General features: G+C 42.7%; 1 protein-coding gene across 2 annotated transcripts in view; it reads right to left on the bottom strand.

Annotated features, from left to right (window-relative positions):
* The window catches only part of LOC121574086 (sarcoplasmic/endoplasmic reticulum calcium ATPase 1-like), a 77,527-nt gene extending 54,349 nt beyond the window's left edge, over window positions 1-23,178 (bottom strand). For both annotated transcript variants that reach the window (XM_045222674.1, XM_045222673.1), the window contains exons 1-3: window positions 22,801-23,178; window positions 5,499-5,516; window positions 5,041-5,123 (exon numbers count right to left, since the gene is read on the bottom strand). In XM_045222674.1, the coding sequence (XP_045078609.1) occupies window positions 5,041-5,123; window positions 5,499-5,516; window positions 22,801-22,918 (219 nt within the window). In that variant the 5' untranslated portion in view covers window positions 22,919-23,178. The remainder of the gene's footprint in view (window positions 1-5,040; window positions 5,124-5,498; window positions 5,517-22,800) is intronic.
* Window positions 23,179-23,984: the final 806 nt, after the last annotated feature.

The following is a 23,984-nucleotide window of genomic DNA, read 5'->3' as shown; positions in this document are numbered from 1 at the left end:
CAGGAAGGGGTAGCATTTCTGCATGAAGAGCAGCAGTTGCAAAAATACTGAGGGCAACATTCTCCACTAGGGTTGGGTTGCATCCAAAATGGCACCCTATTCTATATATATATATATATATATATATATATATAATGCACTACTTTTAACCAAGGCCCATATGGCATTGGTTAAAAGTAGTGCACTACGCAGGAATAGGGTGCCATTTTGGACACAGCCGTCAACACCACTTCAGTGAGGCACCTGTATAACAGTTAGCTAGCTATTCATGTTGTCCTTTTATTTCTGTAGGTTAGTTGTGGACTACATTAAAAGCAAGGACCTTGTGTAAGTGGGAGAGATGGTGCACACAATGTCACCACTGAGAGAAAGGAGAGAGAGAGAGAGAGACGCATCGAGATGCATCGTTGGCGATAATACAGAACTTAACCATATCCCAGTAAAAGTCCTCCCCTCCACAGTGAGGAGGAACGAGCGGAACGGGGCACGGCAGATCAGTGGCTCAAGCCCCGGTCGATAACTCATCATTCACGGCCCGCAAATATCCCCATTCACTCCGCTCTGCTGCTCTGTGTAGAGAACATTGATGGAGGGCAACAGCTTCTGATCCGTCCTTTCATTCAGCCTAGCTAGCCAGCTGAGATGCACACATGTTTCCGTGGCAATTCTGACACTTAGCGAGTGTTTTTAGTTTCAGCAGACAAGAGTTCGAGAGAGAAGCATGATGAGAAGGCTGAGGTTTACACAGGGTTTAAGGACTTAGTGCAGGAGTCCATTTCAACTTTTCACTGGGGCTTTTTCACAAACCTAAACTTATTATACATTAAGCGGCAAGATACCAACTCTTACACACTTAAACTCTCCACCTAAGATTGTTACAGTAAAAAGCAAAATCCTTCACACCCCCCCCCCCCAATTTTTTTTTACAAATAGTACAGACAGATGGCTTATTTTGACTGAATGGCCACAGAGTTCCAACTTTACGTTACAACCAAACACAGCGTCAACGAATGGAAGAAAAAACACAATGCCAAAGACGGTTTACCAAGACGTGTAGGAGAACAAGACAAGAATGAGCCCAATTTAACCCAATTCAAAGGCCACTTTACTTTTTCACTCCCTTCCTGCACAACCCAAAACCTTAACCTACACTCCCTCTCTCACATAATGCCATGGAAAAAGAAATAAAGGAAAGCCAACCTTTTCTCTTTCCTCAGAATCAAATGGAGGAAGTGTATAAATGTTGACTGTTGGTTTAATGGGTGAGCCTTTGTAACCTTTAAAATACACTGAGTGTACAAAACATAAAGAACATGCTCTTTCCATGACATAGACTGACCAGGTGACACCTCTGATCCCTTATTGATGTCACTTGTTAAATCCACTTCAAAATCAGTGTAGATGAAGGGGGGGAGACAGGTTAAAAATGATTTTTAATCCATTGAGACATGGATTGGGGTCCCGTGTGGCTCAGTTGGTAGAGCATGGCGCTTGCAATGCCAGGGTTGTGGGTTTGATTCCAAAGGGGGACCAGTACGAAAATGTATGCACTCAGAACTGTAAATCGCTCTGGATAAGAGCGTCTGCTTAATGACAAAAATGTAAATTGAATAGGCAAGACAAAATATTGAATTGCCTTTGACCGAGATATGGTAGTAGGTGCCAGGCGCATCGGTTTGAGTGTGTCAAAAACTGCAACGCTGCTGGGTTCTTCACGCGCAACATGTTCCCATGTGTATCAAGAATGGTCAAACACCCAAACGACATCCAGCTAACATGACAACTGTGGGAAGCATTGGAGTCAACACAGGCCAGCATCCCTGTGGAATGCTTTCAACACCTTGTAGAGTCCATGCACAGACGAAGATTGAGGCTGTTCTGAGGGCAAAAGGGGGTGCAACGCAATATTTGGAAGGTGTTCCTAATGTTTTGTACACTCAGTGTATATGTTTTGGTGTTTTAACACTTTATTTGGACAGTAATGAAATGAGGTGGGGAGACAGGCAAGCGGGAGAAGGGTGGATGCAGAGATTGAACCCTGGTCTCCGGTGGGGAGTTTAAGTGAAATGTTCCGGGAAGTGTTAACACTACACCGCAGCTCTGCACAGGCGTTTGCTACCTTTGAACCTGTGGTGATTGGCTTGGTATGGCCCTGTCTATACTCTCCATCCTTATACATGGATAATAGTGCTCAAATTGTCTCAACAACAATATCAGTAAAACAATTATAAAGTTAAAGAGTCAAAAGTTGCCTTCTCAGTATTTGATGTGACAAAATAACAGTAAGCATTGTGTCCAGTGTAACAGCTATTGAGGCTACAATGGTAAACTTGAGCACTCTCTCTCTTCTGCTACTTCTCTCCATAGTAATGTACAGTAAATTATTATCATATCAGAGGCAGCTTCAAAACAACACAGCAACACTTTCTCCTCTGTTCTGCTCCTGTCGCCTGGTTACGAGGCTCTTTATTCTCATGTCATGCAAAGAGTCAGGGCAGGTCAATACCTCCATTAACATCATATTCAAATAGGCACACAAATGAGTCCCACATTGAGGTTTGGCCCTTATAGGTTAGGTTAGCCTCTCCATCAGATACTTCCGTAGGTCACTTTCTCCACCTGCACCAGCAGGCACTGCACTGGGAGCTCACATGTTGCTGTTCTCGAGAGGCCCAGCAAAGTGCTACTGTCCTTTCCAACAACACAGTTTCAATGACTGACTGATATGATTGATCCATAAGGAATCCATCAGCATCAAGTCTCAAAGGATGTTTGGGAGGTTCAAACAGGGTGCTCTACAGCAGATGTGAAGTCTCAAAATCAGGGGGAAATTCTGGTACACTCAGAAAGCGGAGTAGTGAACCCAGCCTAGTCGGCCCAGCTCTGCTTGGTATATAGTAAAGCTGTGGGAGCTGTAGTGAAACCAGCCTACACAGCTCTGCTTGGTATATAGTAAAGCTGTGGGAGGTGTAGAGAAACCAGCCTAGGCAGCTCAGAGTCTGCTTGAAGAAAACCTCATCTACAAAACATAAACCTTTCAGGAAATTGAAAAGAACTGCCAAATTTTACCATTAATGAACATACAGTTTCGAAACTTGAGAAGCTATTTTGAACACATTTTCGTGGTCCTAGAGTCATGAAATGTTCAGTACATTGAGGAAAGTTACTGCTTTCAATACATGCAAGACAACGAAAATGTGCAAAACTTACAAGGTTTTCAAACAGTGACGATAGTAAAGCTGTGGGAGCTGTACTGAAACCCACCTAGGTAGCTCAAAGTCTGCTTGGTGTATAGTAAAGCTTTGGGAGCTGTAAATCAGCGGAACGGAACAGGGGCTCTGTTCCACTGTAAACGACACATTTCAATTACAAGTAGGGGCAGCCCAATTTACATGAGGAAAAACTAACTCTGCAGACACACAGGCAGCCCAATCCACCCCTGCCTGGAATCACAGCCTCCCACTTAAAAACACCAGGCAGCAGTATCAACACACAGGCAATTTGTGTAGATACTGTATCATATACATTTTAATACTTATTTTCCTACTTCTTCCCAGAATTGCTCAGTAATTCCATCCCGTGGCACTAGGGACTGTAACAGTAATAGATGGAAATAAAATAATTATGCAGGCAGGGTTCCCTTCGCTGTGCCACTCACCCCACCCCTCTCTACCCTACCATCTGGCCCAAAAACAGGGTCACTATTTAAAGTGGAACTGACAGCATTTTAGCAACATGAAATCTTATTAAAATCCGTTCATATACAACCCCAGGAAGAATGACACTTTTTAAAACATTTTCTGACAAGCAAGCACTTAGATGAGGTCATTTTCACGTTTTCATAAATTCTTAGAATGTTTGGGAATTACATATAGTAACGCATTTATGGGAAAATCTATAGCAATATAGAGTGGGAAAGAGGCTGAGCGTTTGGACAATTAATAGACACGGCAGTAAATAAAATCTACTAAAAACATCTGTCTCGTCCAAGACAGGAGTCTACACAGACCGGTGCACCATAGCCAATTAGAGCTACAGTAGGCATTTATACAAACAAGCCATTTGCCCCACAGGCTGCCATCATTCACTTTGAACTGGACTGTGTGTTTACAGGCTGTAGCAATAGCGCAACTTTAGATCTTTAGCTAGAACGCATTCACCAAAAGCCACAAAATACACCAACATAAATAGATACGCTAGCCTATTAGCCACGTTATGACTGACTTGTGATCATTGCCCTTGCTAGTTTGATTGTATTGACATTCCCAGCCTTAGTTACATTCGTCCATTTCTGTCCAAAATATTGAGTCATTGAAACTGAAACAGTGCATCCCGAATGGAGGCAACAAACAATGTACTGCACCAGGCCAGCTGTGATTTACAACCTGATAGCAATATTTTTGGGACTACCAAGAAATGTATTGGTGAATTATATTAATTATGGATTGAACTGCATCAATCTATTCTGCCAACAATGCCTTACTGTACGTCATGGAATGTTGAGTCAAATATAACCTATTTGTAAAACCTGGTTTTGTAGCATAAACTGGGAATGTTATATTTTTGACTGATAGTATGATTGTCTGTTTGTTTCATATCTGCAAAGTAGTAAAAATGCTGTCAGTTCCACTTTAAGGAATCGTATGTGTCAGAGTGCAGGTTATCTGGTATTATTGGAAATACTAAAGTGGTATTATGCAGTATGTACAAAAAGCAGAGCTTTGAGAGCTTAGGAAAATCAAATGTCTGAACTTTCCCCATTGGCATTTCAGTATTATTAGAAATACGGAGGTGGTATGCTAAGCACTGTCTACAGGCAGAATATTATAGCTACATGATGCCCACTGTCAGGCCAGAGCAGCCTAGTTGTCAGTATCGGGCCAAGCTGCAAAGCCAGACGTCCGGTGAAGCATCCACTGTACAAAAGGCCAAACCATACAACTCTGTAATCTGAATGAGTGGAGTGAAGCAAACAGAGTGAGACGGTGATGAGCAGCAGTCAGTGATACATCCCGTCAATGGGTATTATTGGGTACTTACAAAGGAGACGCAGGCAGCTAGCAACAGGATCCTGACCAGGAGGTCCTCAAACTGCTCCACCACCAGCTCCCATAGGGACTTGCCTGCAATACACACACAGAGAGATATAGACAGCCACACCGGCTATACATCATCTTGTCACACCTAACAACTCTTAGTCAAGGCCTGATAAAGTACTGTACATACGATAATCTGAACTACAGTAAATATAGCTCCCCATCTGTTGATGATATGGGACTTCTATAGGCATACTTGTGTTCTTCCAGTTATGATGCCCTGTTCTACTGACAGTGTGTCTATGTGTATCTATATGGGTGGTGCTACAACAGTCAGTGTGTACTCTGAGGGTTTTCCCTAACTGTATCTCTCTAGTACAACACAGATGATCCTAGGCTACAGGGTTAATTGTTAGCTTGTAAAGGAGGCACCAAAAGCACACTGGAAAGGTCAATATTTACCTTCTTCAGCCGGGAGCTCTGTCAGTGTCACACCACCACCATATCCGTGGAGGAATGGAGGGAGGAGAAAGATGAAAGGAGGAGAGAGAGGATGGAGAGAGAGAGAGTAAAACAGAGAGAGGGAGGGGGAACAGCACAAACAAAGACAAGTTAATACATTTTATTAACTTAGAATAGGCTTTGAAATGCGTTTGACATGTGCATTATGGTTTCCAAAGGTGGTGGAGTAGCAATCTTTATCAAGGAACATCTTTAGTGCTCGGTTGTCTCCACCAAGTCTGTCCCCCAAAAATTGGATTTGCTGGTTTTAAGCATTAAGCTTTCAAATAGCTCTTTGTTGACTGTTGCTGGGTGTTATCGTCCACCATCAGCACTGGCTTACCCTACCTACCCTAAATTCTCTCCTGAACCCTTACACTAAGTGTGAATTTGTCCTGCTAGTTGACCTAAACTTGGACATGCTTAAACCACTTGACCAAGTCTTAAAACAATGGGACTCCCTAAATCTCTCTCAGATCATTACCAATCCCACAAGGTATGACCCCAAACACCCAGAAAAGGCTACTCTCCTTGATGTCATCCTCACAAATAATCCTGATAGGTATCAATCTGGTCTTTTCTGTAATGACCTTAGTGATCACTGTTTTAAGGCCTGTGTTCGTAATGGCTGCTCAGTTAAACAACCTGTCCTGATTTGTCATAGACGCTTGCTGAAAAACATTAATGAGCAAGCCTTCCTTCATGATCTGGCCTCTGTAAATTGGTATAGAATCAGCTTGATCCCCTCTATCGAAGATGCTTGGACCTTCTTTAAAAAAAGATATTTTCAGTGGTATTGTTAACAAGCACGCCCCCATAAAGAAAATTTGAATTAAAAACCGATTCAGCCCCTGGTTCGACCGTGATCTGGCAGAGTTACTCAACCTCAAAAACACCATTAGGCGAAAGGCTTATCACACAAATACTCAGGCTGACTGGCTGTCATTCAGGCAAATGAGAAATAAGTACACAGACTATCCAGAAGGCCAAAGTTAGTTATTTTAAAGAGCAGTTCTCTCTCTCTGTGGGTTTAACCCCAAGAAGTTCTGGAAAATGGTGTAAGACGTGGAGAATAAACCCTCCTCCTCACACTTACCCATATCCCTTCAAATCAAATTGTATTTAATGTTGATGATGTGGTTGTTACTGACAAGGAGCGTATGGCGGAGCTCTTTAAAATCACCACTTTATTGAGTCAGGATTCCTATTTGACTCAGCCACGCCTCCTTGCACGTCCAACACTTCCTCATCTCCCAGCCCTTCTAATGCGACTAGCCCTGATGTTCCTCCCTCTTTTCCCCCTGCCCCGGTATACAGCTTCTCCCTGCAGGCGGTCACTGAATCTGAGGTGCTAAAGGACTAAACTTGACCCTAAAAAAACATCTGGGTCAGATGGTTTAGATCCCTCAAACTCAACTCTGGACTTCGAAGCCAGTTCCACTGCGTTTTTTCATTGTTCCCCTCTAAATCAGGGACTGATTTAGACCTGGTACACCAGGTGGGTGCAATTAATTATCAGGTAGAAAAGAAAACCAGAAGGCGCCGGACCTCATAGTAAGAATTGAATAGCCCTGGTTTAGATCCTATCATCGCAGAGCCCGTCTCTCCTCTCTGGGGAGGTTCTCAGTGCTTGGAAGGCAGCCATGGTGCTTTATTTAAAAGGGGGAGATCAAGCTGATCCTAACTGTTATTTCCGTCCAATTTCTATCTTGCCCTGTGTATCAAAAGTGTTGGAAAAACTTGTCAGTAATCAACTGACTGGCTTTCTTGACATCTATAGTATTATCTCTGGTACGCAATCTGATTTCCGCTCAAGTTATGAGGTGTCACTGCAACTTTAAAGGTCCTAAATGACTAAGCAATGTTGTGCTGCTATCTTTATTGGCTTGGCCAAAGCTTTAGATACGGTAGACCATTCCATTCTTGTAGGTCAGCTAAGGAGTATTGGTGTCTCTGAGGGGTCTTTGGCCTGGTTAGCCAACTACCTCTCTCAAAGAGTGCAATATGTAAAGTCAGAACATCTGCTGTCTCATCCACTGTCTGTCACCAAGGGAGCACCCCAAGGCTCGATCCTAGGCCTCACGTTCTTCTCAATTTACATCAACAACATAGCTCAGGCAGTAGGAAGCTCTCTCATCCATTTATTTGCAGATGATATAGTCTTACTCAGCTGGCCACTCCCCGGATTTTGTGTTAAACGCTCTACAACAAAGCTTTATTAGTGTCCAGTAAGCTTTCTCTGCCGGATAACCTTGTTCTGAACACCTCCAAAACAAAAGGTAATGCGAATGCCTTGATTTGCCACCAATGCTCTTTATAGGACACATCACTGCACTCTATACTCCTCTGAAAAACTGGCCATCTCTATATACCCGGCACAAGACCCATTGGTTGATGCTTATTTATAAAACCCTCTTAGGGGGGAGTGAGTCCTATCTGAGATACCTACTGCAACCCGCATCCTCCACAAACAGCACCCGTTCTGCAATCACATGTTAAAGGTCCCCAAAGCACACACATCCCTGGGTTGCTACTCTTTTCAGTTTTCTGCAGCTAGCGACTGGAACGAGCTCCAAAAAACACTCAAACTGAACAGTTTAATCTCCATCTTTACATTCAAAGACTCAATCATGGACACTCTTACTGACACTTGTGGCTGCTTCGCATGATGTATTGTTGTCTCTACCTTTTTGCCCTTCGTGCTGTTGTCTGTGCCTAACAAAGTTTGAACCACGTTTGTGTTGCTACCATGTTGCGCTGCGTTGTTGTCATGCTGTGTTGTCGTCTTAGGTCTCTTTATGTAGTGTTGTGGTGTCTCTTGTCTTGATGTGTGTTTGTCGTACATTTTTCATTTTTATCCCAGCCGCCGTCCCCACAGGAGGCAGTCATTGTAAATAAGAATTTGTTCTTAATTGACTTGCCTAGTTAAATAAAAAGGCACAAAAATCTCTATATTTAATTTCAATTCCACAGAATCCTGGAGCTTAATTCTTATGATTAGATATAAAATAAATGAAGCCTCATCATTGCAGTGCATTTCTGAACTAAAGGATTAGTCAGAGGATTACCGTCTGTTGTCATCTCTCTGACGATTTAAAAACAATGGTGTTATTCTTCAGCTCTCACTTGATCGGTTTCAGAGCGGTGTCGTTTTTTCAGCTTTCAAACATAATTGATAAGGCTGAGCGTCATGTACTGTGAAATTTGATAGACAGACTTTTGATAAGCAGACGACGATTAGAATTTATGTTCACTTTAAATGCTGCAGGTGTACAGTGAATGTGATTGCTGTGTAACACATGGTGTGTGTGTGTGTGTGTGTGTGTGTGTGTGTGTGTGTGTTTGAGCACGTGTGTGTGTACTGTTGTTTAGTCACTGAGCGAGCGGGCAGGCGGGTGATAGTGATGTGTGTGTGGGCGATGGATGCAAAGCAGGAAGTGTGTGGGAGGGGGAGGGAGACAAGCAGCAGAACACACTGCATCTGGCCTACAGTGAATGGAGATCACAACTATAGCTACGGTACAACACCCACCACATAAGTATGAGCAACCACCCCTCTTTACTGCACCATGCATCCATCAATACTGTGGTCATTACACCAACACTAACTCACAATGCCTCACATCGAGTGCTAAACATGCTGAAAATACTATAGCAGTACACTCCCATGGCAAAGCTAGGACCTCCTGTAAAACTGGTCTGTCTGGGCCCATGTGAGGGGAAAAACCTCCATATTAATTATTGAAACAAGGAAACTTCTCACTAGCTACAATTTCCAGTCTTACTCTAAAGTCATTCTGGAAATCCTGCCAGTTTAAAAGCATGATGGAAATCCTGTGTTCTGAAACCGTCTTTTGACTCTGCTAAGGAAGGACTGGCATTGGAGGATTCACATGGGGATCAAACATCACAGACACACATGCCACGGAAAGAAAAATAATATAATTTCAGGACCATTGGAATTAGAGTTAATCAGGACCTTTTGAATTATTCCTACCAACTTTCCGATGAACCAGTAGGAAAGCAAAAAGGAGAAGTATTTTGATCATTTCATGTTAAAATACCCTTTAATTAAATTGCTTTGTATTGACAGGGTCCGTACAGTACATGGAAAAACTTAATGGCTTGCAGCAGTACAAAGGGGGGTATTGTGCTTGGAAGAACAGTCTTCTGTCTTTCTATATTTCCACTGATGATGTTATCCAAGTAGGCAGAGTGGAGGGGCAAGATGAAGCAGAGGAGAAACTACTGTCATTGAAAACTGCACCATAAATATCAACTAGTGAATGCAACAACAAAAAAAGTTATTTCAGTCATAGCCCTACAGCATTGTATTCCTTCTTAGTTCCTAACCAATTATCTGTTCAAATATTTATCGTCTTTTCATCATCAGCAGCATTTTTGCCTCATCCTCACACACAGTCATCTGTATAGCTACGATGACTCATTGTAAATGAGAATGTATTTAGTCTTTCACCATGCATATAGAGACTCAAGGTGAGTTCTCTGAGCTGAACGTGGTAAACCCTTTTGGAGAACCTCTCAGTGCACTGTGCCAGAGGCTCCTGAAATGTCTGTGCGAACTAGAGGAAACTGTCCCGCTGTTTTCCTTAATAAGGCCTTTTCCCTATTACTGTGCCTCCCCACTTGTGTAAGGCTGGCTGCAGTTCCTAGTACTGCTGGAGGGAGAGACAAAGGGAGGCTTGCTAGACGGGAGCAAGGGAGGGAGGGAGGAAAGGAGGGAGGGAGGGCTGAACGGGGTTCCCCAGCACTCTGTGCCAAGGATTCCCTCCTTGCTGTTGTCATCTGGGTTGTGTCAGCCTCAGCCTGCCCAGGCACATTCCGACAGACTTCACCACGCCTCTTTTTTTCTCTTGCTGGCTCTCCCTTTATCTCTCATGTCTCTCTCTTGCTCTTATTTTCTGTCCCCCCCGCCCTACCAACCTCTCATGCCCCCCGTCCCACGTGTGCAGACAGATAATGAAAACAAGAGCCAGCCTGTTTAGACACTACCAGTCCAACCAGTGGGGAACCACTTCCTGGTTACAGTAGCCAACAACAGAACAGAGGTGTTCCATGTCCAAGCCCGTGGCCAGCAAACCTGGGTTCAACTAGCATTTGAAATCATTTAAAATACTTTAGCTGGGCTTGATCGAGCTTGCCTGTTGCAATGGGACAAATGGAATCTTTGCTAAAGTGCAAACCCTGCCCACCTGGTACTCCAGACAGGCTAAAGCAGATCCTTAAAGTATTTGAAAGATTTCAGAGAGTTTTTGAACCCAGAGACAGCAACAGAGAGCCAGGAGAAGCAGCAGGAAATGTACTATCATGACTAGGACATGGGATCTGCTGATACAGTAGCTTTCACAACAGCTTCCTAGTACACTCAGACGCACGCACGCACGCACACTTCTTTAATTTCTCCTTTAAAAGCATTACAGCTCTAATCATTAGGCAGAGTTATAAACTACACATCATAATAATATGGAAAGCACAGCAACGGCTAGATTTTCGAGGCACTCTCAGGCTCAACTGTAAATATGTGAACGTTTGCCATGGCTAATTGGCTTGTGGACACTACTGGAAAACAGTGTTTCATTGGATAACGTCACCAACACCGGTCCCACATTTTATAAAACCCAAAATAATTGTTATGCAATGCATAGAAACTTGATACATCTCTACACTACACTATACTACACACTGGGTTGGCGTTCCAAATGACACTCTATTCTCTGTATCATGCACTGCTTTTGACCACTATTTAGGGAATACAGTGCCTTGCAAAAGTATTCATCCCCCTTGGCGTTTTTCCTATTTTGTTGCATTACAGCCTGTAACTTAAATTGATTTTTATTTGGATTTCATGTAATGGACATACACAAAATAGTCCAAATTGGTGAAGTGAAATGAAAAAAAAAATCTTTCAACAAATAACGGAAAAGTGGTGCGTGCATATGTATTCACCCCTTTGCTATGAAGCCCCTAAATAAGATCTGGTGCAACCAATTACCTTCAGAAGTCACATAATTAGTTAAATAAAGTCCACCTGTGTGCAATCTAAGTGTCACATGATCTCAGATATATATATATATATATATATATATATATATATATATATATATATACACACACACACACACACACACACACCTGTTCTGAAAGGCCCCAGAGTCTGCAACACCACTAAGCAAGGGGCACCACCAAGCAAGCGGCACCATGAAGACCAAGGAGCTCTCCAAACAGGTCAGGGACAAAGTTGTGGAGAAGTACAGATCAGGGTTGGGTTATAAAAAAATATCTGAAACGTTGAACATCCCACGGAGCACCATTAAATCCATTATTAAAAAATGGAAAGAATATGGCACCACAACAAACCTGCCAAGAGAGGGCCGCCCACCAAAACTCACGGACCAGGCAAGGAGGGCATTAATCAGAGAGGCAACAAAGAGACCAAAGATAACCCTGAAGGAGTTGCAAAGCTCCACAGAGGAGATTGGAGTATCTGTCCATAGGACCACTTTAAGCCGTACACTCCACAGAGCTGGGCTTTACGGAAGAGTGGCCAGAAAAAAGCCATTGCTTAAAGAAAGAAATAAGCAAACACGTTTGGTGTTTGCCAAAAGCCATGTGGGAGACTCCCCAAACATATGGAAGAAGGTACTCTGGTCAGATGAGACTAAAAATTAGCTTTTTGGCCATCAAGGAAAATGCTATGTCTGGCGCAAACCCAACACCTCTCATTACCCCGAGAACACCATCCCCACAGTGAAGCATGGTGGTGGCAGCATCATGCTGTGGGGATGTTTTTTTTTTTTTTTTTTTATCAGCAGGGACTGGGAAACTGGTCAGAATTGAAGGAATGATGGATGGCGCTAAATACAGGGAAATTCTTGAGGGAAACCTGTTTCAGTCTTCCAGAGATTTGAGACTGGGACGGAGGTTCACCTTCCAGCAGGACAATGACCCTAAGCATACTGCTAAAGCAACACTCGAGTGGTTTAAGGGGAAACATTTACATGTCTTGGAATGGCCTAGTCAAAGCCCAGACCTCAATCCATTTGAGAATCTGTGGTATGACTTAAAGATTGCTGTACACCAGCGGAACCTATCCAACTTGAAGGAGCTGGAGCAGTTTTGCCTTGAAGAATGGGCAAAAATCCCAGTGGCTAGATGTGCCAAGCTTATAGAGACATGCCCCAAGAGACTTGCAGCTGTAATTGCTGCAAAAGGTAGCTCTACAAAGTATTGACTTTGGGGGGGGAGTGAATAGTTATGCACGCTCAAGTTCAGTTTGTCTTATTTCTTGTTTGTTTCACAAGAAAACATATTTTGCATCTTCAAAGTGGTAGGCATGTTGTGTAAATCAAATGATACAAACCCCCAAAAAATCCATTTTAATTCCACGTTGTAAGGAACAAAATAGGAAAAACGCCAACGGTGGTGAATACTTTCGCAAGCCACTATAGGTCAAAGGTTGTGCACTAAATACGGAACAGGGTGTCATTTGGGACACGCCGTGGCTCTCTGGGCATCTAAAGTGAACTTTACTGCTGGTGCCTTTATAAAAACCCTCTTAGGCCACACTCAACCCTATCTGAGATACCTACTGCATCCCTCATCCTCCACATACAACACCTGTTCTGCCAGTCACATTCTGTTAAAGTTCCCCAAAGCACACACATCCCTGGGTCGCTCCTCTTTTCAGTTCGCTGCAGCTATCGACTGGAACGAGCTGAAAAAAACACTCAAACTGGACAGTTTTATATCCATTTCTTCATTCAAAGACTCGATCATGGACATTCTTACTGACACTTGTGGCTGCTTCGCGTGATGTATTGTTGTCTCTACCTTCTTGCCCTTTGTGCCGTTGTCTGTGCCCAATAATGTGTGTACCATGTTTTGTGCTGCTACCATGTTGTGCTGCTGCCATGTTGTGTTGCTACCGTGTTGCTGTCATGTTGTGTTGCTACCATACTTTGTTGTTGTCTTAGGTCTCTCTTTATGTAGTGTGGTGGTGTCTCTTGTCGTGACGTAAATGTAAATAGTCCAGGTGGCCATTTGATTAATTGTTCAGCAGTCTTATGGCTTGGGGTGGAAGCTGTTAAGGAGCCTTTTGGACCTAGACTTGGCGCTCCGGTACCGCTTGCCGTGCAGTAGCAGAGAGAACAGTCTATGACTTAGGCCTTCCTCTGACACCACCTAGTATATAGGTCCTGGATGGCAGGAAGCTTGGCCCCAGTGATGTACTGAGCCGTATGCACTACCTTCTGTAGCGCCTTACGGTCGGATGCTGAGCAGTAGGCGGTGATGCCTAGTTAAATAAAAGGTTAAATAAAATACATTTACAGTGGGATAATAAACGGGTGGCCAGGAGATGCCCTCGGTCGGCCCGTAGAGTTGGTCTAGTGCTGCACTCAGGAAAATAGCCAGTGTTATTAAAATAAATAGCAGAAGGCCATAGAGAGCAGAGCAAAGCAGAGCAGTCAGCTATAGCACTCGGTCTGTCTGAGAGTTAAAGACCCAGGGCAAGCCAGACTGACACTGTAGCTATGCTGTGGGAATACAAATCTGGTCTAGAAATGGTATAATGGTGAACTCTGGTGACCCACTGCACCTTCCTCTGACCCCCAAAGGTATGCATGCATTAACCATATAATGTATTAGATGTGAATGATAAGGGCCATAGACTTTAACACACTACTCTGTGGATTTTGTTATTATTATTATTTTTAACCTTTATTTAACTAGGCAAGTCAGTTAAGAACAAATTCTTATTTACAATGACGGCCTACACCGACCAAACCCGGACGACGCTTTCCCAATTGTGCGCCGCCCTATGGGACTCCCAATCACGGCCGGTTGTGATACAGCCTGGAATTGAACCAGGGGGTCTGTAGTGACGCCTCAAGCACCGAGATGCAGTGCCTTAGACCGCTGCGCCACTCGGGAGCATGTCAATCATTTAATCATTCATATTAATAGAAATGGAGGGTGGAGGAGGGTGCACCTTCATTCCCTGGAGAGGCAGAGGTGTGTAACCATGAGTGTGTAAGGGTCTGGTGTTTGTGTGTATGTCACTGCCTGATTGGATAGCCCCCATCAGGTCAGTGTGAGGGCAGGGGATGGAGTTCATTCAGTAAGTCAGTCCTTACTACACTCCAATATGGAGGTACAGAAGAGGAGTACTCACAGTATCTTTATGAGAGTATCATGATCAGGGTGACTAACCTAATGTAGCAGGCGTAGAAAGATGCCTGTGGAGTCCCCACTGCCGTTTTTCAGAAGAAACAGAAGTTAGGTTGAAAATACTGTATCCCAGGCTCATCTGCCCACTCGACGACAACCCCCCCATTGCGCAATTGCTTACTAGCGTTAGCACAATGACTGGAAGTCTATGTAACGGCAGGTATGCCAGTAGATCCACCATAGACTTCCAGTCATGGCGCTAATGCTAGTTACCATTGGCTTGCGAAACTAACTCTACCTTCCTTCATACTAGAGGCAGAGACATAAAAAGGGTATCCATGAGTTCATCTGACTGAAGTAAATAAAGGGTCTCATTGCCAAAATCCCGAAGCATCCCTTTAAGTAAATATAGAAAACTTAGCTGTATTTTTGGTGATTGTCTCTCAGGAGCAATGGATGGATCACTTTATGTCAATCAAATTGAGTACATTTAAAATGTTGGTGTACTGGCCCTTTAAATGGCAGTCGTTTTTAACCACAGAGATGGATAGAGCTACAGTATCATCATTCTATCGGTCCCATTATGGCGGCTGTGAACGCACGGACAGCGCCATTGAGGCAATCTCCATTTTTAAGTAGTACATTTTCTTATTTTGTGTTTGATAAATGCATACATCTTATTTTCGTGATTTACCACCACCTGCAGTGTTGGAGTCCTGAACCAATTCTTGTGTCATTCATTTGTGGCCACTAGATGGTACTGGTAAAACCATTTACAAACCATTGCACACAATGTTAAGATGAAGAAAATGCTGTGATCATTCACTGATAGCTCCCAACTCATCCCACCCTGTTGACTACTTTAAAATGGTGGAATGGCTTACATAGCGGTTGGGTCCTCTATCCATCTCTGTGTTTTTACACAAATGTATATTTATTTCACATTTCTAAAAACTAAAATGATACTACAATCAACTGATGGTAAAATTAGCTTTTTAGTACTAATGTGTACTGTACTTTGGAAAAAAGCTGCACATTTAAGGGACCATTTATATTTTCGTTTTACAGAATATGCAAATGTCCTGTAATTATGCTGTTTCTGTTATATATTTCTTCAGATAACATTATTTAAATTTTTATTATGTTTTGATAATAATTAAGTTGATATTTTGTTATGATTGTTGTTTCCCCCCCCGATAGTGTCATAAAAATCCATGTCTGTAAAATATGTTGGTAGTATGAGGGTTAATCAGTTTGACTGAATGGCTGATCAAACACGTGGGTGCGTGCTTGCAGCTCAGCTCAGAGCTGCTTCTGCTTAGCTCAGTGACTCAACATCTATCTCAAGAAGGCCACAGTGAGTCTGTGACTGACTGCAGAGGTGGGAGGAGAGAATGAAAAAAGAGGGATAAGTTAGCACAGGATCCCAAATGCTTTACTCTGCAAAGTAGAACAGAACAGAGCCCACTGGACGAGGGACATGACTCGACACCTCAAGGACTGAAGACATTCTGTTAAACTCGCCTCTCCAAAGTGTTATAAAACACAATTTTCTATTTAAACAGGAAGGAATAATTACTTGCAGTTGCAATGCTGGCTGCAATACAATTAAAGGAGTAAACAGTGATATGAAGAGTGGAAGTGTGTAAGGGGCAGGGTTAGTTTGAGAGGAAGTAGTATTTGACAGGAAATAGTAGATAACTGATAACTCTCCAGCCTGGTCACAGAGCAAAACGTATTATATGTTACTAAAATCCCTGAAACTCCATTTAGTATGATAAGTTACGTTAGGTTACATTATTTGACCCATTTAGTATGACATTATGTTCGATAAGACAGTAGGTTACTTAAGGCAAAAACGAAAGTAGGGTGGTTGGTCGGGCATATAACGCAAACGTCTAGCAACCCAAAGGTTGCATGTTCGAATCTCATTACGGACACCTTTAGCATTTTAGCCCACTATTTACTAATTTTTAGCTACTTTGCAATTACGTAGCATGTTAGCTAAACCCTTCCCCTAACCTAGCTTGCGACCAAGTTAAGGTTAGCGACCTAGCCACCTAGCAAACGTTAGCCACAACAAATTGGAATTCTAACATATAATACTTATTTCAAATTTGTAACATATTGTACAGACTGCAATTTGTAACAGATCATACGAATTGTAATTTGTAACATACTATACATCCTACAATTCATATTATATTGTATGACCTAACGTCATGACAACTATCATACTAAATGGCGTGGCACAGATTTTTGTAACATACAGTCAGGTCCATAAATATTTGGACACATTATTTTAGCTGTCTACCACAGCATATTGGAGTTGAAATTAAATAATGAACATGAGCAGAAAGTGCAGACTTTCAGCTTTAATTTGAGGGTATTTAAAAATATTTACATCCAAATCGGGTGAACGGTGTAGGAATTACAGTACTTTTTATGTGGTCCCCCCTTTTTAAGGGACCAAAAGTAATTGGACAATTGGCTGCTCAGCTGTTCCATGGCCAGGTGTGTGTTATTCTCTCATTAGTTCATTTACAAGGAAGCAGATAAACGGTCTAGAGTTGATTTCAAGTGTGGCATTTGCATTTGGAATCTGTTGCTGTTAACCCTCAATATGAAGTCCAAAGAGCTGTCACTGCCAGTGAAGCAAGCCATCATTAGACTCAAAACAAACCCATCAGAGAGATAGCAAAAACATTAGGTGTGGCCAAATCAACTATTTGGTACATTCTTAAAAAAGGAAGAACACACTGGTGAGCTCAGGAACACCAAAGGGCCTGGAAGACCATGGAAAACAGCTGTGGTGGATGACAGAATAATTATTTCCCTGGTGAAGAAAAACCCCTTCACAACAGTTGGCCAGATCAAGAACACCCTCCAGGAGGTAGGTGTATCTGTGTCAAAGTCAACAATCAAGAGAAGACTTCACCAGAGTAAATTCAGAGTTACCACAAGATGTAACCATTGGTAAGCCTCAGAAACAGGAAGACCAGATCAACTTGTACCAGAATGATGGGAAGAGAAGAGTATGGAGAAGGGAAGGAACTGCTCATGAACCGAAGCATATCACCTCATCTGTGAAGCATGGTGGAGGTAGTGTTATGGTGTGGGCATGTATGGCTGCCAATGGAACGGGTTACCTTGTATTTATTGATGTGGTGACTGCTGACAAAAGCAGCAGGATGTATAAAAATTAACCGTGTAGGATGCAAATCCTACACGGTTCATACAATAATTTTGACAAAACCCTTAAATTAAAGATTCAAGTCTACACTTAAAGCACATCTTGATTGTTTCCTTTCAAATCCATTGTGGAGGCCATTAGAGCCAAAATGATGCAAATTGTGTCACTGTTCAAATACTTATGGACCTGACTGTATAATGCGTTTTGCTCTGAGACTAGGTTGAACTCTCACATACTGTACACATTCTACAGTGGAAGTCAGGGTTGGACAAAGTGTTGTGTCACAGGATATGCATCAACAGTATGCTCCTTTTCCAACAAGGAAATAGTAACTGTGAGTAGGAGTTGTGGTTATACAGTAATATTGAGTAATGTATTGCACAATGATATGATATATTATGGCTATGGCATTAAAATAAAACAGGATGTTTTAACAGAAGCCAAACCCTAACACCATTTGCAGAATAAACATCAAAACAGGAAGAGTTTTATATACATTTTAAACTTGTAGCTCAATTGGTAGAGCATGGCGCTTGTAACGCCAGGGTAGTGGGTTCGATCCCCGGGACCACCCATACGTAAAAATGTATGCACACATGACTGTAAGTCGCTTTGGATAAAAGCGTCTGCTAAATGGCATATTATTATTTATTATTACATACATTTTTTCCTATTAACAAAACATGGGTGATTATTGTAGGGTTCTGGTCACCCAGGGTGTGTTTCTGTTTTACCCGTAGTAGGTTTGGGGCAGTGGAGGCTGCTGAGGGGAGGACGGCTCATAATAAATGGCTGGAATGGAGCGAACGGAATGGCATCAAACACAAGGAAACGCGTTCGAGCAAGCCAAACAGCGCCCCTCTATCTTAATATATGTAGCCCATGTATCTGATGCTGTCTGGCCAAAAAGAGTTTGACATACCATCAGATACATGGGCTACACATACATGTCCTCGGCGAGATGGCAATATTATCAGCAGCACCTGTCTTTTTACTAAAGAAATGCGTTTAGTAAGGTATTTTGTCGGTTAAAATTAAATCATCTTTATTTTTCTTTTTTATGCCCCACCCTGAAAGCGTCTCATTGATGCAGCTTAATTTCAATGAAAGTCCCATTTGCAATCATATCGTGTGAAACAATAAATGGGAACTCGAGTGGAGCATGGGGGGGAGGGGGACTCAAGCGGAGAAAAAATAAAAAATAAAATTATTACTAGTAAAATAATATAAATATTATGCCCAGCTCACGCGGCCCCTTGATGATGTAAGACCTGAGGCAATTGCCTGTTCTGCCTAATGGTAAGTCCGCCACTGCACGTTCAGACCTGGCTGTGGCTTCTTTTACTCTGCACACACTGAGTTGCGGTCTTCACAAGTCACACCAGCAGACAAAAAGTGAGTGTGTGTGTGTGTGTCTGGCTGGCTGTGCACATGAACGCTTATGAGTGCAAGTGTGTTTGGGTGTACGGCTGTATGTGTTGCTGTGCGCAGTCTGTGCACATGTGTCTGTGTCTGTACACATGGGGGGGGGTGAACTGAAGTAGCAAGGCCACTGAGAGTGAGTCGCAATGGGCAGTGAGGACAGAAGGCCAGCCAACCTCCCACCACCTCCTCCCCTCATGGCTTTGTAGAGAAGGTCACTGAGGCTCTGAGACCTGGCCAACTTTCCAACATCTGGGAGTGGGACCAACACAGCTACAGCTATTTACAGTACTGTCCCTAAAACATGATGCATCTGGAGCTAGGAGCTGATCTCAGTGCAACAGTAGTACACAAAAACAACAAGTACAGTTTGATCAATCAAATCACCTTATTTCTGAGAAAATTAATTGGCCAAAAATTTTTTTACAAGATTTGAAATCACATGCTGATGACATTTGATAAAGGCACATGAGAGATCGAGATCAAGGTTGCTTGAAATGCCCTTTTCAAGACAGACGTGAAGAGACCACATCAGCTAGTCTAGAACATCCTGTTTCACAGTCGAAAGATGGAGGTTAAGATGTAATGTTAGTGCAAAATAATTTGACTAGTTTGGCTGTTCCTCTTAACAGGAAGGAAAGAAGATGAATACTCTGCTTGTTAGTGTTTATCACTGTGTGTACACAACAAATAATTAAAAAAACCAACTCATTAATTGACATCCAACATTTTGACCATATTCATGTCATCAACCCACCAAATGTCCCAGTTTTGAATATGAGATAAAACACATTGTTGAAACGTTTGTGTTGTGTGACCTCAGACCAGAAAGCCATAACAAAAATGTTTTCCCCCTCTAACAGTTTCAAAATAAAAGAGGATATGGCCTCCATAATGATACCACAGGTTTGACTAGGGGTGAGGCAGAAAAAGCAGGCCTAAAACACAAGTCTGTGTACTAAGCTAGGAAAACAGAAACCACAAGGCACCAACCACCACTGCCAGGGCATAAGTTTAATCTTTAACCTCAGACAGTAGTACCAACAGTGACGATCATCGGGCTTAAAATGGGGTCTCCCCTCCAATGCCCATGGTCGTGATCATTAGGGAAAACAGTAGCAAAACGTTTTCCAACACAAAACGAAACGAGCAAATCCATATAGTCCAGTCCTTTTTAATTTCCATTCGGTGCCTAATGAACACAACCCCGGTGGTCAGACACTCCATCCAGGGGAGTTCCAGGGCCAGACAGAGCGTGAAATAGGCCTCCCGTCCCGTCCTGTGCTGACGTAGGAATGTTATGTCTGCGTCTACAAAACTGGCACGCCATATATCTTCCCCTGGAATGCTGCTAGTACCTCCTACAGCAGAGTGGAAAACACAAAGGGATCTGAGGGGGCTTCCCTAATTCATAACCTTTTTTGGTTACTGTACCCCCAAATATATTATTCAATAGATTTTTCTCTGCCACAAATATGCCCTTATCAGTCTTCCCCCTATAGACAGGCCAGCCTGGCCAGGTACCCCCAGGGTACTGCCATGCAGCAATAACCTACTTAATCCTGTGTCTGTGTTTACTAGTAAGAGGTTAGATTACAGGACTTCTTTGTTTGTGGCCATGTTGTCTGTGTGTAATGATTATGGCTATATAATAAGTCTACTGCACAGCTCCTGTATGGAAACAACCTGTCCCTGTGTCAGAGAGAGAGAAGTAATCATGGAGGGTTTGTAATAGAAATGGATGCCGCCCACACACAGAGAACAGTGGCTCCCTCCCTGCAACAAACACCAAACTCACATTAAGTAATTGCAGTCAACTACAAAGGCAGGTTGTGGTCGGTTTGTCAGTAGAGGGAATGAGCCATTCAGTATGCTACACACATCACTCAGCTGAGACATGTAGCTACTAAAACAGCTAATAGCAACACAGCTGTTTAATGTGTTGTTGGCTGTGTTGAGAAAGACATAGGCCACGTTCAACAGGCAAACAGTGTGGAATGTTGCAGATAGAAATGTCATGAAAAGAACTGACAAGATTGCTTATTCTACATGTCAGAGAGGCATGTTTGTTCTACTCAATATATTTATATCTGAATGTTCCACAACGTTGTGCCCTGGTGAACGTGACCCTGGTTTACAGACAAGAAAGAAAAGGGTATTCCCTTAAGCATTTATCTCTGCAAACACACACACACACCACAAACACACACAGCGAGAGAGGAAGTCAATTCACACAGCTAACAGTGGAAGATGCTATCTGCAACAAGACATTTATTTTTCCATGAAGTCATCGAAGCCACACATAAGCCTCTGGGTAGGTCTGTGCAACAAAGGACTGCTGTTTCACTCTGACAAAACAGCAGCTCTCCTCTATGGCTAAACGACACCAGCCACCATGCAAATTAATGGCAGGCCATAGACTCAGAAGGACAGTAGTAACGGTGTTGACAGACGCCAAGTTCAATACAACACATAAATTAAAGAGCACCATCTCTACATTCGAGATGAGGGCTTTAACTGGGGGATTAAACACAATAAACTCATGGAACAAAATACGTTCAACATGATGCTGCTGCAGCATCAACATGTTGTAGCCTATAAAAACCCCTTGTGCACATTGAGCGATGGCCCTGGAATTTTGTTTGCAGATTACACACACGTCAGCACTGATGTATAGCTTTCTCTCAGACGTAGAGTAAGAGAGTTTCCTCATTTTATAAATGTTCTCATTGTCATTATGGAACTAAAACCAACTATGTGGGTGTGCCGTGTTAAGCATGTCGTTTTGGCCAACCCCCTGTCCCTCCAATGGGGGTGTCATGGTGGAATACATAATTATCACCAAAAAGATCACTAAATGCCCCAGTAGCCTACCATGGCATCAGCCCCAAATTGAAAGTGTTACACAAAATAATATTCTTAATGAATATGTTGTCGTTAATGAACGTGGCATTATTATTATACCCCAAAGGCTCTCCATAAATGCATTGCAAAACGGATGTGATATACTTCCTGCGTCAATACAGGTGTAACATTAATAGCATATACTATTAATAATCAAGTTCACGTTTTCACACAGTCCGATCCGTGATGAGGAGCGTAGCGTTCGGGTTCAGTGCCTCGATCGTGCGTCCTTCCCCACACAACTTTGTGCAGAGCGAGAAACGCAATGTAGCTCGGTGAAGTACGATAAATGACTTTAAAACAGCGGTGAGTAGCCTCGCGCATAAGATCAGTCTAAATATGTAGGCTGGAAGGAACAATTACAGGCTGTAGGCGACTGATATTCGTGTTTTCAACCTGTACGTTTTCCAATAAGGCGCGGGGAAATAATGTAACCAATTTCCCTAAACTGGGCAATGATATCCGTGCCCGTGGTAGAATTGCATTCAACACTCACGCAGGTAAACTGAATAACAGTGAAAATACAACATCAGCAACAATATGTTTCCTACTCACCGTTAGGTCCATATTTTTCTAAATTGGATTTCACTTGTTCAAGGGTGAGTCCAGTGTTTTCATTCACACCAAAGTTCTCTAAAACTTCAGATGCGGATTTAGTGTGCGCGTTATCCATCTCGGAGTTAGAACTGACTAGCTAAACAATTAAATGAAAAGTCATGTAGTTAAATATATAACATCTATTACGACAATAAAGGACTAATAAACAACAGTCGTTTTCTAACGATGTGCCTTGCGTTCAGACTGCCAAGCGGAGGTGGATCTGCCTGCGTAGACCGTCACCTGTCTCCTCTTCTGCGAGCCGACGATTTGATTCCGGATTCCTGTTCGCGACACTGCTATTGCCCAATAGATAAGATTGCAGTCCGCGCCTCATCAAAATCAGAAGGTGTGTTGTGTTGGTACTGGGAGGGACTGCCTCTTTCGTGAGTAAGCATGTTTGAGCACTCCCTTGCGTTCCTATTGGTTGTCATTACCTGAGTGGAGAGCGCTGTTCAACTCCCACATCCTTTTGGTAAGCCAAATATGGAAGCCCTTGTCTTCTCGGTTAAATATCTTATGCACTGCATATGAAAAGTCACAGGAGGTAATACGATATCACTCTCAAGGTACAGATGTTTCATATATGTCATTAGTTCATGCTTGAAACCGAGGTTATAGCTCTACCCCTTTGGCGCAAGAGTAGGCCTATGTGCATCATCTTGTGCAAGCTGGTACTTAAAGACTCCAAAACGCACTCGCAGAAAATAAAACTTTACTTTTCTTGTACATCTCGGAATAGCGGTGGCCTACATCTCTCTAAATAGTTTGCCAATTGAGTGTAATCAAACGTTGCCTGATCTAATACTACCAGTACCACACAACTCCTACACAGCACTTAACTTCACACTATGAGGTAGCTAAGGACATTTACATTTACATTTTAGTCCTATCCAGAGCGACTTACAGTTAGTGAGTGCATACATTTTCAGTGTTCTTGAAAGGCCTGCACCTGAGTCATCCTTCAATCATTCTGACCCTTTCTCAGTTCTGACCTCACCACTTATTGATGTGGTGAAACTGTTCATTTCAGACGTTGAGGTAGGAGTAACCTACACAAGGAAGGGGAAGTTGTAGGTCCAAGTTGTATCCTCTTATGTAAGACTCATCAATGTGCCTTTACTGCAGTTAGATCTCCTTAT

Source organism: Coregonus clupeaformis, chromosome 9 (assembly GCF_020615455.1).
Source record: "Coregonus clupeaformis isolate EN_2021a chromosome 9, ASM2061545v1, whole genome shotgun sequence".
Classification (NCBI taxonomy): domain Eukaryota; kingdom Metazoa; phylum Chordata; class Actinopteri; order Salmoniformes; family Salmonidae; genus Coregonus; species Coregonus clupeaformis.
Note: the sequence above shows the minus strand (reverse complement) of the source record. Positions and strands in the feature narration are given on the sequence as shown.